Raw genomic sequence first — 16,800 nt, forward strand, 5'->3', positions numbered from 1 at the left:
AGGAAACCAAACTAAATAGGTAGTACCCGGTATTACAAGGTAATTCGGGTTTTACATTCAGGAGATTTAATTTTTATATTAGACATTAAAGATTTTTCTTTTGGACTCCCATTTCAGCTTGGAAAGTGATTAAATGTCATTTTCAGCATACAAAAATTCTGGTTTTTTAAGAACAGGAGTATTATTTCAGCTTAAGATTTCTTATTTTCCCATCTACTCTTTCATTACAAAGGCCTTACAATGAATCAATTTTTTCCTTAGATTTTAAAAGACCAGAGGGATAAGATCGGACATGTTTCAAAAGTAGTCCCTGGTTTGAAAGAGTGAGAGAATCAAAGCAGTAATACTTAGAAGAGTTTTAAAAAAAAAAAAAGAAAAGAAAAGAAAAGAAAAAAGAAAAAAAAAAAAAAAACCCAACTCTCTGCTGTTTTTCCCATGCAAGGTAGTAAGCTCTCTAATCACTTCCCTAATCTAAAGGGAAAGACCGGAAGATTAGGTTCCAGGGCGGAGGAGAGAAAAGAGAGGAAAACAGAGGTCCGGCAGAGACCAAGACAGATCCTACCTGTGCTGGATCTTGCTTTTGGCCTCGACTTACATCCGAACCCTGTGGGCGATCCTCCCAGCAGGGTACTGGGAGGGAAGAGTCCAGGGCTATATTCGGGGACGTAGGGAGGATAAGTGGTGATGGGATGATGGGCAGATGAGGAGGCTCCCCCAAGTGTAGCCATGCTGGCCCGAGAGTGAGATGACTCCAGCTTCATGGTGTCAGGAAGGGACACCTGGTATTTAATGCACTCCTTCTCATCCTGCCGAGCTGAACCGGCTGAGCCTGGTGTGGAAAGGGACGGGTCCGGGGAAACATCCTTAGGAGGGGTGGGTGGGAAGGTGAAGAGATGCGGGCTAGAGTGACCGCCGGACAGTGAGGAAGATGAAGCCGGCGGGTAGACCGAGAGGGGTCCCGGGGAGCCGTGATGGATGGAGGTCTTGGAAAAGGGACTGAGGTTCCAGGGCGAAGCACTGTGGTGACTCCCCAGGGCCTTGCCACCGTCCAGCCAGGGCAGGGATCCGTGAAGAAGAGGAGGGCGGCAAACTTGGCTCCCTGCAGTGAAGGGGGATGGGGGGACAGATGAAGGGGAAAAAAAGGGGGCAAAAAAGAGAAGCTGGATTGAAATCACACTGCTGCAATACAGTGGGGGACTCAAACATAGCAGGGCTGCCCTGAAACTTCCTCGGCCTCTCTACAAAGAGCCTCACGATCTATGCTAACAAGTGTGAAAGCAAGGTGGGATTTCCTTCCACGCTTTGAATGGTACCTAGGGGGTGGATCCCAACCTCAAGATTTCTTTAGAAAAGGTGAAAGAGATCCTTGCCGCTGTTTCCTAGTCTTTATTCGCAGACATTTGGGCCTATAATTTCCTGAATAGGCAAGATCTCATACTTTACTTAATGTGTCCAATGTCCTTCCTAAATCACATCCCCTCCTATCTTTTCCCTAAAATCTGGTTTGTTTCTCTTTAATAGATTTCTCCGCTAACCCCAGATTCCTTAATAACTTCCTCTACCACTCTGATCCCCATGATCGATCAGGGAGGAGTACTAGAAACCACCAAGTTACATAGGGACAAGAATTTCCCTCCAAGCCCTTCCCTCTCTTTACCTTCCTTCCTTCCTTCCTTCCTTCCTTCCTTCCTTCCTTCCTTCCTTCCTTCCTTCCTTCCTTCCTTCCTTCCTTCCTTCCTTCCTTCCTTCCTTCCTTCCTTCTTTCTTTCTTTCTTTCTTTCTTCCTTCTTTCTTCCTTCCTTCCTTCCTTCCTTCCTTCCTTCCTTCCTTCCTTCCTTCCTTCCTTCCTTCCTTCCTTCCTTCCTTCCTTCCTTCCTTCCTTCCTTCCTTCCTTCCTTCCTTCCTTCCTTCCCTCTTTCCTTTTTTTCCTTCCTCCCTCCCTCCTCTTTTCCTCCTTCCTTTCTTCCATTTTAAAATGGAAGTATTTTCAGCACATTTAAATTCTTTAACATCACAATCACACCCCACTCTGCCTGTATAGAAGCCCCTGGCTGAGAATTGTAGAAACAGGAAGGGAAAAAATGGTTTTGGAAATAGGACAGGGGGAATTTGAGGGTTATTTCCGGGCTAATTGAATGCCATACTTGCTGATGGCAACCTGGCTACTTCCAAAAGGACTTGGATGGCTTTTGCTAAAAGCTTTCAAATGTTCTATCAGAGAAAGTGCCGAGGAGGTAAGCTGGGGCGGTAGCAGGCTCTCTGCTTTGCTCCCCCTTCCAAGACAGGTCATGGATGAAAATAAAATGAGCCCCAGATAGACTCTCAAAACAAAGATTGAATCGTAACTTGGAATAAGTATTAGATATTTATCACCTAGGATGACTTTGGGGTAACACATATCTCACCTTAAATTCACATAAACCTGAGTTAGATATAGCTGAACTCAAACTGAAATGTACACATTAGAATTGTACCCATAGATCCACACATCTATTAATCTTTTAATCCAACGTTCACATTAATGTTTACTATTCTAATAACCATTAAAAACAATACCGAAACTAAAATCTGAGAGAGGAAGGGGAGGGGATGTGGAAAGGGAGTTCTTTGAACATAAAGGGTCAAGATTCACTATTATCCAGGAAGTAGTATAGTAAATAACATTAAGTCTGCATCGATTGTATTTCCACTTAACTGCTGATATGCACTGAGTAAGGGCAAAGAGCGCCCCATCGGCAGAAACAATTGGTTTAAAATCTAGTAACTGCAGACCCCAGAAGTCTGGTACTGAGGAACTCTGTCAACAATGTATAGAAGGAATCTGGGGGTAGGGAGGTGGGGAATCATTCTTGGAATAGAAACCCCATGTTTTGTTTTGTCTCCGTTTTGCTTCTTTCTTTTACAGAAATCGATTTGTTTTAAAATCTTAGATCTTTTATTAGGAGACTGTTATGTCCAGGTTGTGGTTTTTTTTTTTTTTTCTTTTTTTAAATATACTTCCCCTAAACTTCTCAGAGGAAGAAAAAACAATGTGTAGCAACTTGAAATTTTCCCTAAATTAAAAAAATGGAAATGTAATTCTTAATCTTTAAAGGGACTTCAATGAATAATAGTAGGCCTTAAAGAGGGAACTAGGAAGGTGTTATCTTCAAAGAAAGATTGAGAGTGAAAGCGATTCTCAAGAATTCTAAAGCAAAGTTGTCAGGAAAATTCCGTGGAGCCGGGAATCTAAGAAACCTTGAACCCTTAAAAGTAATATTCAGTCTTTCTATGAAATGTCTTGCTTGATTTCCAGTCTACAGGTCTGAATTACATTTCCCTAATGCCAAGGAATCAAGAAAAATGCAGGGATCTGAATATTCTGCCTTTTAGGCAAAGGCCAGAAGAGTCATACATAATAAATAAATTTCTTGGACTGCTGAAAGTTTGCCCGAAGTTGCAAATGCAGAGATGCTTCCACAAACCAGTTGCCCCTACTCAGAAAGAGTTTCCAAAATATAAAAGTGCCAGAAAAAGTTCTCTTAAGTAGTTCCCTTTCTTTCAATTCTCACCCACATGCTTGAAATACAAGCTGTCTGGGATCCTCAGCTACGGAGACATTCACAGTTGGGGGTGTCACAGCCTAGCTGAGGCAAACTAGGTGGTCTCCCTAAATCCCTGCCCCTTCCACTACTCTGAGTCTCCAAGATGCCCAAATCTGCAACTCAGCCTGAAGAAAAACAATTCTGGCCAGGTAGAGGGCTTGCTAGACCCCGATTGTGTGTTCCTAGTAGAGCCTACACCTTTGGATTGCAGAGCCTACATCGTTGGATCAGAGGGCAAATCATTAGCCCTTTTTCTGTTATTCACACCACTCAGGTAAAGTTTTTTGTTTTTTGTTTTTTTTTCCGAAATAGATGGCCTTTGCCCTTTCTATTCTGAACAGAATCTACTACCATCTCCAAACCAAAATCAAGTTTACTTATCCTTCTCCCCAACCCCTCCAACGTCCCTACGCCTCCTTCATGTGAAACTGTCTCTTCATCAAACCTTAGGAGAGGTAGGCAGGATAGGCTGGGGTGTCTAGAAATTTGGGCGCAAGGAAGGAAAAGAGACAAGAAAGAGATCAAACGTACTCACCGTGATGGGTCGGAGGATATCTCTGTACGGTGGCCCTTACAGAGTTTCCGTAGTAAGACGGGACGTGGTTGCCTTGTCCGTCGATGTTAAAAAGTACATCCACTTCCTCTGGCAGAGGGTACTGTGAGGGGTCCATGTAAGAGTGGCTGAGCCCCGGGTGATGAGTGTCTGGATGCTGGCCATTCAGAACTGCCGGGTGATGGTGACTGACCCAGCGAGGTTGGTCCGTAGTCACCTCCATCTCCTCAATCACGCTCTTGCGCGCGGTCTTCCCCGGAAAGACAGCTCAGAATTTTGGAGGTGTTCGGGTTTTAGTTAGGGGCTGAATTTGGGGGCGAGTGGTGGTGTTTTTTTCAGTTGCTGTTGTCGGTGGTGGGGGGTTTGTCTTGTGTTTCAGCGAGGAAGTAGTAGGGAATAGGGAGAATGGGAAAGAAGAGGAAAGGAATTGGTTTTTGTCTTTTAGAATTGTTTCAGAGAAGGGAGAAAAGGGAGAAATAACAAATTCCAAATAAATGGGGGAAAGAGGAAGGAAGGAATTTTTTATGGTGATGATTTAAATTTTTAGAAATAAAATTCTCCACGGATTTTCCTCAGCTCTTCCAAGATGAGTCTCTCTTCGAGTCACCTGCAAATGAAAAGAAAGAGAGAAAATTGGATGAGCCCTTAAGTACTTTAGCACCTTAGTTTTATGAACTGGCAACACCTCCCATACAGACAGATCACAAGCATGCACACACACGGGCACATACATAGAACAGAGGCGTTTATAGCTTGCAGAACTCGGCATAGATACACACGCATGACTTCTAAGACATTAGCTGCAAACTATATCAACAATGGTTTTTCTTTCCTTTTAACACACACACTCCACCGCCACCCCCGCCACCCAAGTCCAGTGGATTTCTGCCTCCGAAAATTAAAAAAAAAAAAAAAAAAAAAAAAAAAAAAAAGGCAGTTTTTGTGTGTGTGTGTTTTTTTTTTTTTTTTTTTAAAGAGCTCAAATGGACAAAAATCTATCCCAGGCATATCCCAAGAGCCCCTGATCTGTAAAACTCTAACACAGCATTGTAAATGTTCAAGCCTGTAAAAATCCACTCCTTAAAGAAACCTTCCAACAGAAGAATGAAGAAGAGAGGAGTAGGGAGGAGAGCAGAAGAAAGGAAAGGAGAGATCCTTCCACATGGAGAAAAATAAGAAACTTTGAAAAAAAAAAATGCAGATACAGTACCAACCTCAGTAGTAGGGAGCAGAAAAGTGTTTGACCCGAGAGAGAAGCAGAAACTGTTTGATAAGATTCAGATTCTCTCTCTCTCTCTCTCTCTCTCTCTCTCTCTCTCTCTCTCTCTCTCTCTCTCTCTCTCTCTCTCTCTCTCTCTCTCTCTCTCTCTCTCTCTCTCTCTCTCTCTCTCTCTCCTTTATTTTCTTTTCTTTCTTTCTTTCTTTCTTTCTTTCTTTTTTTTTTACAGGGAATGCATTCTTTCTGAAAGTATCAGGACGGCGCCAGGCAGCTCAGTGTTCTCAGACAGCTGTGGCGCGACGCAACTTAAGGAGGTTCTAGTGTCATCAGCGCTGGAGGGGAGGAGCCTGTCATTGGATAAGGAGGGGACAGGATACTGAATACAAGGAAACTGCAACCCAAACCTACTCCTTTACTTTGCCACCATCCCCTCCCCCCACCACCCCCGCACCACCCTTCTCCAAAATTCCCTCCTCCCCACTCCGGTGACCGGAAAGTATAAACTGAATAGAATCCACAAACTGAAAGTACTCGGTAAAGAGTTTTTAATCTACGTTAATGTTGTAAGGGTGAGAGACGGAGGGGGAGAGGGGGGGTAAAAAAATTGGTGCTCTGGCTCTTTAAATGTATGGCTTCGGATCCTGCTAATCCAAAAGTGGGTTGTTAGTTTTATTAGTACCAGTGAAACCTGCCTATCCCATTCATAAAGTTAACTTATTTGGGAAAGGGCGAGATGTAGTTAAATTTGGGGTGATTCACTTCTAGGAATGTGTATGTTCACGTAAAATTGATGAGGAAATTTAAATTTTCAGTATGTTTAGGTTTGCAATTCCTAAAGTATCCAGATATCATCAAATGTGTTCTTTTACTTCTATTTTCTTAATCTTCGTGTTACAAAAGATATTTTCAGTAAGAAGCCCCTCAAATTAGCACTGGACCAGTTGTTGCAGATGTACTCTCCAAACTTTGTATTTATAATAAATGTTTTAGTTTGCCTTATCTAACAATATACCTGGATACAAACAGTGCGCAGGAGCAGAAATATTTCCTTTATTCAATAGCATTGGTGCGTGTGTATAATATGTGTGTGTGTGTATGTGTGTGTGTGTGTGTGTGTGTGTGCAAGTACAAAACAGCTGAGGGAGTACGATTCCTGACATTAGTTATAGAATTTTCCCCACTTTTTGCAGTATCATTTGTACCTAAACTGCTCCTAATGTCTGCATGTCTAACCAAAACTAGGAAGAGAGATGAGAGAGACCTCTTCCCCAAAAAAGTAACACTCCGCAACTTGATCCTCCAGCTGTAAGACTGTCAGTGGAGTGAGGATCGGTCAGCTACGCGGTGCAGCAAACTTTGAAGGCTTTTAGCTACTGGTCTAAGAGCTAACGAACGAGAGGGAGGCGCGGGTGCCGTTCAGTGTTAGGAGTTGGGGGTGGGGCGAGGAGAAGAACGGAGGGCAGGGGCGGAGTGTAGGGGAAAAAGAGAGGCCGAGGCCAATAGAGAAAATGCAAGCTGAGGGGACTGGAGATAGATCCCAGTGATTGGCTGGAAGAGAGAGTTCGAACCACCTTTGCCTCTACTCAGTCCATTGAGCCACTGCATCCCCTAGCGGTGCTAAAACACCAGCCCAGAGCTCAAATTGAGTAAAATGATGCTTAAGTTTAAAAGCTAAGGGGGGTGGGGGTGGGGGGAAAGAAGGAGTAGTATAAAAAAGGTAAAAGAAAAAAAGTTTCCTAATCCTCTTACCTCCGAAAGAGATGTTTATGGGAAAATATAAACTCCAAATATATAATATGCAAAAAATGTATATTTATGAATTGAGTAAGAGATAAAAATAATTACACATACTTCATATGTGAAATACATGAGAGTGAAAGTAAATTCAGAAAGGATGGCTTTCTGCTGGACTACAGAAGGCTCTATTTGGGAGAGGGAAACACCAATGTTCAGCTTTTGAGAGGTCTTATATTGTGTTTCAAACCTTCCTGTAGTTTTCTGAAGAGGGAAGTTAAAAGTGGGTCAGCCAGATCTAGAGATTTGGTGTTTCTTTACCTTACATCTATAATTCTCCAATCAAATTCCTGTTTAAAACTGGGATTCAATTTTAGCCCGACACAGGAGAAGGTCTTTAAAATTAATTAGCAAAGCTAAGTACTCTCCAGGTTTCTCCCGAGTCCAGTTACTGCCTCTGTTTTATAACATTGGCCCAGTAAAAGAACATCGATTTTCTTCTCATTCCTTGACTCTTTCTCTCTAGGGCCAGTCAAGTTGCCAGCATCTTCTGTTCACTGCGTTCTCCGAAGCGTTTAATTATTAGTGTATGTCTAACATACACCGGAAATCATTCCATAAACAAGAGAAGTATAGACCCACATCCATTCCGTTAGTATTTAAAATTAGAAATGTAGGGGGAAGTACCAGAGTTTCAAAAACAGTTCCTGGACATAAATTCACTGAAAGTAGGGTGGAGGTGGGAAATGCACAAAATCACTCAAAAAACAAACAAACAAACAAACCCAGGCATGGAAATTCTGTCCCTTTTAGAGACAATCTGCAGCTTTTCAAAGATGGACAAACACTACCCAGGAGATTGCTTCCGAGAAGAAAAGTGCTGAATCACAGATTTTTAAAAAATCTTTAATTCTAATACGGGCCATAATATAAAATTTCACTCAGGTGATGATGTGGGAGAACCTGGCTAACAGGAGAAACCAGAGTATCCGGAAGTTTCTCCGCTCTCCCACCCCCCCAGCCCCAGCCTTGATGAGGGGAAAATGTAGAAAATGCATGCTGAGGGAACTGGCTCCGTCCTTTCGTGGTGCTTTAATAGCACGCATCGGATGGATATCCAACCCACAAAATGTGGCCCTAAGTCTCCCGCCTTACATCCAGGTAGATAGGCTACAAATTGGTTGGGGCGGCTGGAGAAGGAGTGGGGGAGGTGGGAGGTAGATGCTCTCGGTAATGGAGCCAGCCTGTAGGGGGGTATTTAACATCGAATTCCCAGCCTGTCCGCCCCCTGTTCCCGGACTGACAGTGGGTAATTGGGGAAGAGGACGTTGCTCTTTTGATGGCCCGCGCCGGCCAGTCTAGCCGACGCCACACTGAGTTTGACGTCACAGGCCCAACCCCAGAGCCAGGAGCAAGGGGCAGGGTGGGAAGGGGAGAAGCTGGGTGGATAAAGAGGAGGAAGGCCGAAGTCTGGGACGGGTCGGGGAGGTGGGGGTTGGAAGAGGGGAGGGGGGAAGGGAGGTAATGAGCAGGGGCCAAAGAGAGGACTACAGAGCGTGGCCTGAGGCTGGGAGCTGGGTTGAGGGGGTCTGGGCCACGCCAGGCGCCGGCCTGGCACGCTTCAGCTGCTGCGGCAGGCCCTAGTTTCCTTAAGGGAGGGGGGAGGTGAAAGACGGAGAAGAAGGGGGAGCGGGAATCCAGAGGCAGAAGGATGGTCTTAGCTTTTCTTTTTTATTGTTTTTTTTTTTCCTACCAGCTTCAATTTCTAGAACTTCCACATATACGCACGCCCCCACCCATCCCCAAAAGGTTGATACTTCGCAGCGTTGCGTGCTCTGCTCCCTCTCACTCAGGCCAGGCGTCCCCACCTCCAACCGCCCCCCTCCTCCCAGCCACCCAGGCTGTCTCAGGCTAGACTCGCCTTTTCCCTAGCAGCAGCCTGCATGGGGGAAGGAGCAGCACCGGGGAAGGAGGATGCTACTGCTGTTGCCGCTTTGCCTCGGCTCTTGGGAACCAGGCCTCTCAGCTAGGGTAAGGGGGTTTTGCCGTGGGAATAAGATTCACTGGACGCTTTACCTAAGCCCACATCGGAAACGCAGGGTTCCAGAGGGAGGGAGCTTCACGTTGTCTTTGCTAGAAAGATAGTATGAAGATCCGGACATCTGACGAACAGGAGAAATTAAGTGTACTCCTCCTAAAGTGTATTTGCAAGGGCCAAGCGTGTCCTTTCGGGAAAAGGAGTCGAATAATTATTTTGAAGACCAGCTTGCTTTTTTGGGTGGGCATGAAGTGAAATATTTCCCCTTTCCACTACTCTCTCCCCACCCCCGCTTCTGATCCAGAACAAGGGGGCGAAGAAGGGTCGGAGGGATGTAGGGGTTTTGGAGAGAAACCCGACCTGAAGAGGAGGGAAAGAAAAGCATCCCTATTTAGGAAGCTGTACCGGGAAAGAGGAGATAACCACTGCCGGAATTGCCCAGCCCGAGTGGGCCAAATATGCCATTCGAACTTTGGCTAGTTGCAGGACATACTGGGAAAGGGTTAAGGGCCGGGCCGGGCTGGTGAAATCGGAAAGCTGGAGTTTCCCAGTCGAAAGTAAAAAAGTTACGGAGAGAGAAAGAGGGGAGTTGTGGTAGCCTCAGACTGCCTGGGGCGATCATTGAAAGTGTTTACCTAAGGACTCAAGAAGGGGAGAAAGCACGAGAAATATTTCGATTTTTTTTCAAAACAGCAAAAATGTAAGCGAGCGAAAGAAACTAAGCCGGGCAATTTGGCTTTTGTGTCACTCCTATCTCTCCACCCGCAACCTCACTATCAGCGCCTGGCGGGCGTTCTTTAAAAAAAGAAAAGAAAAGAAAAGGGGGGAAAAAAAAAAAAACAAGGTTGGGAGCAAGCCCCAAAGAGAGCTTAAGAGTGAAGTAAGATCAAAAGCTAGAAATTGGGGGAAGGGGCTAAAGGAGAAAGCCGAAATGAGGCTGAGGAGAGGAGCTGAGGAAATAGGGGAAGTTCCTTTAAGGGTTTAAATCAATCATCATTTACTGTTACCCATCAATAAAAATGGTGTGAACTGTCCTCTGTGCTTATCTTAGAAGGAAACGGTTTTAAGCCAGTCTCTGGTGCCTATGCTGCCCCGATATGGCCAGGTTCGGTTCCTAGACTCTCCCCTCTACTCCTTCGGCTCCCTTTTCTTGCTCCTTAAGTGAGCCTGAGTCAAGCCACTTCGGCTTCTAATTGAGCATCTAGGGTTTTAATAGAGGCCATTGTTGGAGCAATTAGCTAGAGACAATAACCTGAGAAGAGCGTTTAATTCGATTTTAAGGCGTGCTAAGGCCTCAGTCCCTACCAGGGTTGTGCGAGAGTTGGTTAAGCAAACTGAGTAAGCAGATAGAAAGAAGGGTGGGAGCGTTGGAAAAACATATACTTTGACTTCCATAGACTTTCAACAATTTCTGGGTCAGCCGAAGGCCTTTTCCATTGATTTCAGACCCCTCTCTTCGTCTTCTTTTTCATTGGGAGTTTGGGAGGTGAGAGAATGGAACAACTCTTATCCTTGGGGATTGGAGGGAGGGTGGGGAGAGGAAGACTAGATAGATTCAAACTTTGGGGGAAGAAAGGAAAAATCGGTCCCAGTGGGGAATGCGATGGGTTATTGTAGTTCAGGGAACCATTCTATCCTGCCTGGAAACGGGGCTCGTCACCCTGTCGGGGAAGTGATTTACACTCACTCTACTTGGAGGGGGAGGAGTGGATACTGCTGTCCTGGATAGCTCGGTGTTACTAAGATGGTCACCCGCACCTGGTCTGAATTTCGTTCAGTCCCGAGGGGTTGAGAAGAGAAACCCCTTTCTGGCACACACCCCTACTCTCTCCGTTCCAAGCCTTAACTCCCTACCCCCATCCGCAACGAGCGGATTAGGTTACGGTTGCCCGGCTGGGATTTTTTACAGGGTACTAGAATAGTACAGGTAAAGCTGTATAAACAGCCTGCGGGCTGTCGAGCAGGAGGGTTATACAGGGGACACGGCCCAGAGCACCGACGGCCGCGGCTTCCTGCAAGGTCGGGCGCGCGCATACGAAGCTAATACGCTTCTGTATGGAGACTGGCCGCCCAGTTCAACTTGGAGGGGGACAATGAAGGGAGACCAAATTTTTGAGGCGTCTTTCCCTTTTTTCTTTCCCAGTTAAGCAGCAGACACCCGACTGGAGGAGTTAAATCAAGGGGACACAGCTCGCTGCGTATGGGTGGGTTAACAGTGGCTTGGAGATTTTAAATAGAACCAGGCAGCTTTATTATATTTCTGCCCGAGGGTATCGCGGAGATGATTAAAAAAGTGGTGAAAAATGGAAGATGATCTCGTGTGTCTATGTGTGAGCGCATGAGTCAAATGGAACAGAGGCCAGGAGAGGAAAAAAATGACCAAGTACACTGGTTTCTGCTTCCCCAAAACTGCTCCCGAACCCTTCCTTGCTCTGAAATTAGCTATTGGTTTGGGGCGGTGTGTGGTTTTATTTACTCTTCTTTTTGCTTATTCATCTATCGCTGTTTGAAACTCGGAAGGAAACCCACCAGTGTAAGGAGGGGCGGCAAGAGGCGGGGAGATTCGGAGAGAAGATGCGCTCCGAGATTACTTAGCTCACCACCCACCAGCACCTACCTCCTCCCTCCCCCGCGCCCCAACTAACTCCCAGGGATGTTCTTTCTAGCCTTCCCTCCTCCTTCCTCAACCGAGAAAGCCCATAACTTTAAAAGATAAATACGAAGTCGGGGTGTAGCAGAAAAGAGTGGAAAGAAGAGGGGCACAAAGGTTCTGCTTCAAGTTTGATAATGCACATTTAAAGAGGGAGAAAAGAAACCAAGCAGAAGAGAGGTCATTGGATCTGGACCACGAGCGAAAATTTTTTCCTTTGTGAAAGTTAGCGGGAGAGATCCGAACGTTCCCACTAACCCCCAAACCTCCTGCCTTGGTGAAGATAGCCTGGAACAAGTCGGAGCGGGTGAGAAAGCAGCTGCAGGGAAAGGCCGAGTGAGGCAGAGTTGGATTTCGTTCAGAGCAAGCCCTAGGTTAGTGGGTAGGGGGTCATTCTCTTTTGGTTGTAACAGCAACACTTGTAACCACCAGAGATTTATGTGAAGAAAGCGAAAGCCCTGGATGGTCTATCGTCCGTCCAGCTTCTTCGTCGCCCTCTTTCTAGCCGGAGCTTTAATACCAAAACTGACCTCCAGAACAATCGGCTGACAGAGAAGGGACGGATGCGGGTGTTTTATTAATTATCCTCCCAGCATGACACCTATATCACAGTTTCCCTCATTTTCTTTCCTCGATTTCTTTCCGCACTTCCAGACCGATATTTGGAGATATCAAGAAAAGGGAAAAAATCGACCCCTGCTTTTTTCATATTCCTTTCCCCCATGTCTCTTTCCCACCACCATCACCACTATCAAAAAACAAAACAAAACAAAGCAAAAAACCGCCAGTGGTCTTCCGACAATGAAGTCAAAGAACTCTTCTATCCTGTCCCCATCATTTCCCCCCGTCTATTCTCCTCCACTCCACCCTTCTCACCCTTTCCATTCCTGCTCTGGAGAAAGATGGGCTAAATTAAACTGCCATATGACCAGCACATCTCTGGGATCACTGGTAAAATGGGGAGAGTGGGAAGCCGGGACAGAGAAGGCGAAGTGTTATTTCTTTAGAGTCATTTAGGAGAAAAATGTTCTTACCAGGATGATAAAAAGTCAAATATCTTTCAAATACAAAAGAGATTTCAATTTGGATTTTGTAACATATTTTTAAAAACTTTCAGAATATATCCCTTCCCTGAATCCTCTGCGAGGGTGTCTATTTATGGGTGTCCATGTAGCAGAGTACTGGTGGTATGGTTGTCTAAGCTAGAACATATGCCTGCCAAGTGCTTCATCACCATCATCATCTTTTTCTTCTTCTCTTCCTCCTCTTCCTCTTCCTCCACCTTGTCCTTTTTCTTCTCCTTTCTCTTATTGCTGCCTGATACCATTCAGCTGTATGGCCAGTTCTCACAGCCAGGGGTTGAAGGTTCTGAGACAGTGGCTAATGTGTGCCTTCAGCTACCACCTCAGAATAATAGAGATCCCCACCCTAGCAATTTATTTTTTAAAAACTGTTGGCTCTTCTCGGGAACTCCAGGCAGGACTTCAGTCCACTATCCAAGTGAAGCCCAATTTCCTTCTTTTCAACTAGCTCTCCCAAAATCCCACCAAACCCCAGACCACCTCTAACCCATTGTCTCCGTCACAGACGCTCCTGGCAGAAGACCAGGCGGAGAGAACAAGCCACACTATGTGGGCAAGAGAAATCATCCACAGAGAAGGGAAAAAACAGAAGTGAAATTACCTTCATTTAGCCACCTTTGTTTGTTCTCAGCACCGCAGTTGACCTTAAAACTATTTAAACTGTTCAAGAAAACAGTTTCAATGATATGCACTTCGTGAAATAAGTATTGCTAGAATAATAGTGTATTAATCAATATGCATGCAAATTTGACACCCTGTATAATACTCTGACTGGAGCAGAACTTAAATTTCTGCCTGGGTTGCTCCATTCTTCCCATTTATTAAACCAATTGGCCTATGGGTCCCTACATTCCAGAGGTCAAAATCTTGCTTTGTATTAGTTTCTCTTGAGATTTTCCATCAAAAAGCACATGAGGAGTTCACTTCTCCTTTGCTTCCCCTCACTTTTTCCATATCCTCAATATCTCACATTTCAGGAGGATACATAGCTTGAATGACCTGAACACGGATCCATCCTGGTTGTCAGAGTCTATAACTGGTAGCACTAAGATCAGGGAAGAAGAAAAGGCATGTGTGTGGAAGGAAAAAGTATAAAGTATGAGTGGTGTTTCTGTCCCAGGCATTTCTAGACTCCCTCAATAAATTTGAAGTCTAAATCTCAACAAGATCCAGTCCTATACATAAACATTCACACAGAAAACCTAATGCCTAAGTCTTCATTCGATTTACTTCCATTTGTCTCTCCTCCTGGCCTGATTTGGCTTGAGTTACCCTAACTGGCCCTATCCTTTCACCTCCACGATTCTATTCACAACTTCTAATACCAAGAACCACACCCAATGTGAATCCTCAACCATCCGATTCCTTCACAGTCCAGCAGAGACACATATATAACAGAAAGTGACAATGAATATACCTTGAAATTGAACTCAGAAACAGAATGCTAGGTCACACCCACTTTTAGTTATGCCCCTATTCACTCCCTCTCCAAACTTCTAATAAAGTGGCCCAAACTCCTACCCTGGGGCTGACCAGCTGCTGTCCATCAGTAAGTTGACAGAGCTGGGGGTGGTGATAGGTAATTGTCCCGTTAAATGTTTATAACCTGGAGCCAACAAACCAGGCTCCCTGGTGTGTGTATGTATATATGTGTGTTTGGAAAGGGGTGGATTAGGAGGGATCTTATTTCTGCACCAAGTTGAAAGAAAACTAGTCATATATTTTGACGGCAGTTTTGTCTAATTCAGCTGTCATCCTGTTCTCAAAGGTAATCACTTTTGGAGGTAGGAGTTTTGTGTGTAAGATTATGTAAAAAATAATGCCATCCTCAAACTGGAATTAGGCTAAATATCTTGAAATCATCTATACTCATCTAAAATACTGCCCTAGTATCACTCCACTCAGGGTTAGTTCAAGTCACATCTGTCTCAGGAGAAAGAAGCAACCTTGAGCCCTTGCTCCACTAAGACTGTAACCTTTTTACACACTCTCCCCCAAACTGGCTTTTTCTCACTAGTGGTTGTTTTGCCCTGGGTTTGTAATTGGTTGTTTGTGCCTTAAAAATCTTCCTAATGCCCTTGTACCTGACAGAATACAGATGCCAACACATCTAAGGATCAAAGGTTTTCTTCATAACACGTATCTTTTTCTTGAATCACATACCAAGGAAATGTGTCTAAACTTACCCCATATAGACTTAACACAGAACGCTAAAATACATACACGCAAGTGAAAAATAGATGCACCAGCTCCGTAGTTTTACAACAAGAAAAATTTTGTGAGCTCTTTCAACTCCAGTCTTACTAGTAAGAAAGCTGTGATACTCCCAGGGGAGCAGATTATCGTTTCCCTTCTCTTCTCTCTCTCCCCCATTTACCACCTCCTTCTTCCCTGCTAATTCCTTCTACTTCGAAGGCAAATACATACATAGGAGGAAAATTCCCTTCCAAAAGTAGCAATGTATCATCGGATTTAGCTCAGGATTTTAAGCCTGTCTTCTTCCCCCATTACACATACACACACACACACACACACACACACACACACACACACACACACACACACACAAGGTCATCATAGAAAGTCGGAGATCCAGAATGTTTAAAAAGAACAATAAGAATTAGGAGTCGGGTAGAGTTTCCTCCAAAGACAGCTGCCCCTTTGAATTCAGAATCTCCTTCTAATTTTCTCCACGTGGAGAAGGAAAAGAGAACGCGATGTTAGAGAGCGGGGGATTGCGGTATTCACTGACCTGGACAGCTTCCTCAGACTGGCCAGCTGCTTTTTATTTTTGCTTGATTCGCTGGAGACCTGAAGATAGAAATGACAGATTCTGCTGCTGCTGCTGCCGCTGCTGCTGCTGCTGCCGCTTGCTGCTGCCACAGTCGCCTCCTCCTCCTATACTGCCGCTGCTGCTCACGGCATCTCACAGGGACTCCCAGTGAAAAGTAAAACCTCGGTGATCTGCATCCTTCCTAGCAACCCATTCTCCTCCTCTTTCTCCTCCTCCTCCTCCTCCTCGCTGTAGAGATCTGAGTTCTTCCGGGTTGAAAAAGGAGAGAGGGGAAGAGAGAAGAGAGAGAAGAGAGAGAGAGAGAGAGAGAGAGAGAGAGAGAGAGAGAGAGAGAGAGAGAGAGAGAGAGAGAGAGAGAGAGAGAGAGAGAGAGAGAGAGAGAGAGAGAGAGAGAGAGAGAGAGAGAGAGAGAGAGAGAGAGAGAGAGAGAGAGAGAATCAGTCATTTAATTACACCCCTCCTCATGCAAACCACAGGACGTGAGGGGAGTGTGAAACTGACAGCAATTGGGGAACTAAAGACAGTACTGTAATGTGACCTAATCCACACCACATGCCTAAAGAGTTTGTAATTTTTATAGTACGATTGGAATTAGAACTAGACGTATTGTCATTTTTGTTAACGAGGTTATTATTATAAATGCATTTTCTCCCGTGTCAGAGAAGTGAACACCAAGTTGAAGCCATCCAACTGTGCCCCACAGTGTCAATTCCAAGACCAATTCTCTCTCTCTCTCTCTCTCTCTCTCTCTCTCTCTCTCTCTCTCTCTCTCTCTCTCTCTCTCTCTCTCTCTCTCTCTCTCCCTCTCTCCCTGTGTATGTGTGTCTTCTACACATACATATCCCTTTATGTGGCTTTTTCCTCTTATTTCTTATTACACTTTTGTTTGTGACTTATGCTGGGTATTCAAAAGTACGAGTATATTTGATTCATTTTTATTCAGCTAAAGCTGGAGGACAAAAAAGTTGTGAGGAGCTGATATTCAGCTCTGTGTATTGGTTGTCAAGCTCCTGGCACATTTCATGGTTGGAATCAAATCTTTGGAGACACATACATACATTAGAAGCTTCTTTGAATATGGAAAACACTGGGCTCAGCAACTGCGGACAAGGGCTACAGCAAGAGGATAACTGAGGAAAAGTTGCT

At 44.8% G+C, this 16,800-nt stretch overlaps 1 protein-coding gene across 5 annotated transcripts in view; it reads right to left on the reverse strand.

Moving 5' to 3' along the window:
* GATA3 (GATA binding protein 3) overlaps nt 1-15,780 on the reverse strand; it is a 33,608-nt gene extending 17,828 nt beyond the window's left edge. For 2 of the 5 annotated variants that reach the window (XM_074268709.1, XM_074268705.1), the window contains exons 1-3: nt 5,352-5,637; nt 4,120-4,744; nt 563-1,099 (exon numbers count right to left, since the gene is read on the reverse strand). In XM_074268709.1, the coding sequence (XP_074124810.1) occupies nt 563-1,099; nt 4,120-4,360 (778 nt within the window). In that variant the 5' untranslated portion in view covers nt 4,361-4,744; nt 5,352-5,637. Of the gene's footprint in view, nt 1-562; nt 1,100-4,119; nt 4,745-5,347; nt 5,638-15,612 lie in introns of those variants that run through there. The other 3 variants (XM_074268706.1, XM_074268710.1, XM_074268708.1) reach the window with 3 other exon arrangements.
* Nucleotides 15,781-16,800: the final 1,020 nt, after the last annotated feature.

This window comes from Sminthopsis crassicaudata, chromosome 5 (genome assembly GCF_048593235.1).
Source record: "Sminthopsis crassicaudata isolate SCR6 chromosome 5, ASM4859323v1, whole genome shotgun sequence".
Classification (NCBI taxonomy): Eukaryota; Metazoa; Chordata; class Mammalia; order Dasyuromorphia; family Dasyuridae; genus Sminthopsis; species Sminthopsis crassicaudata.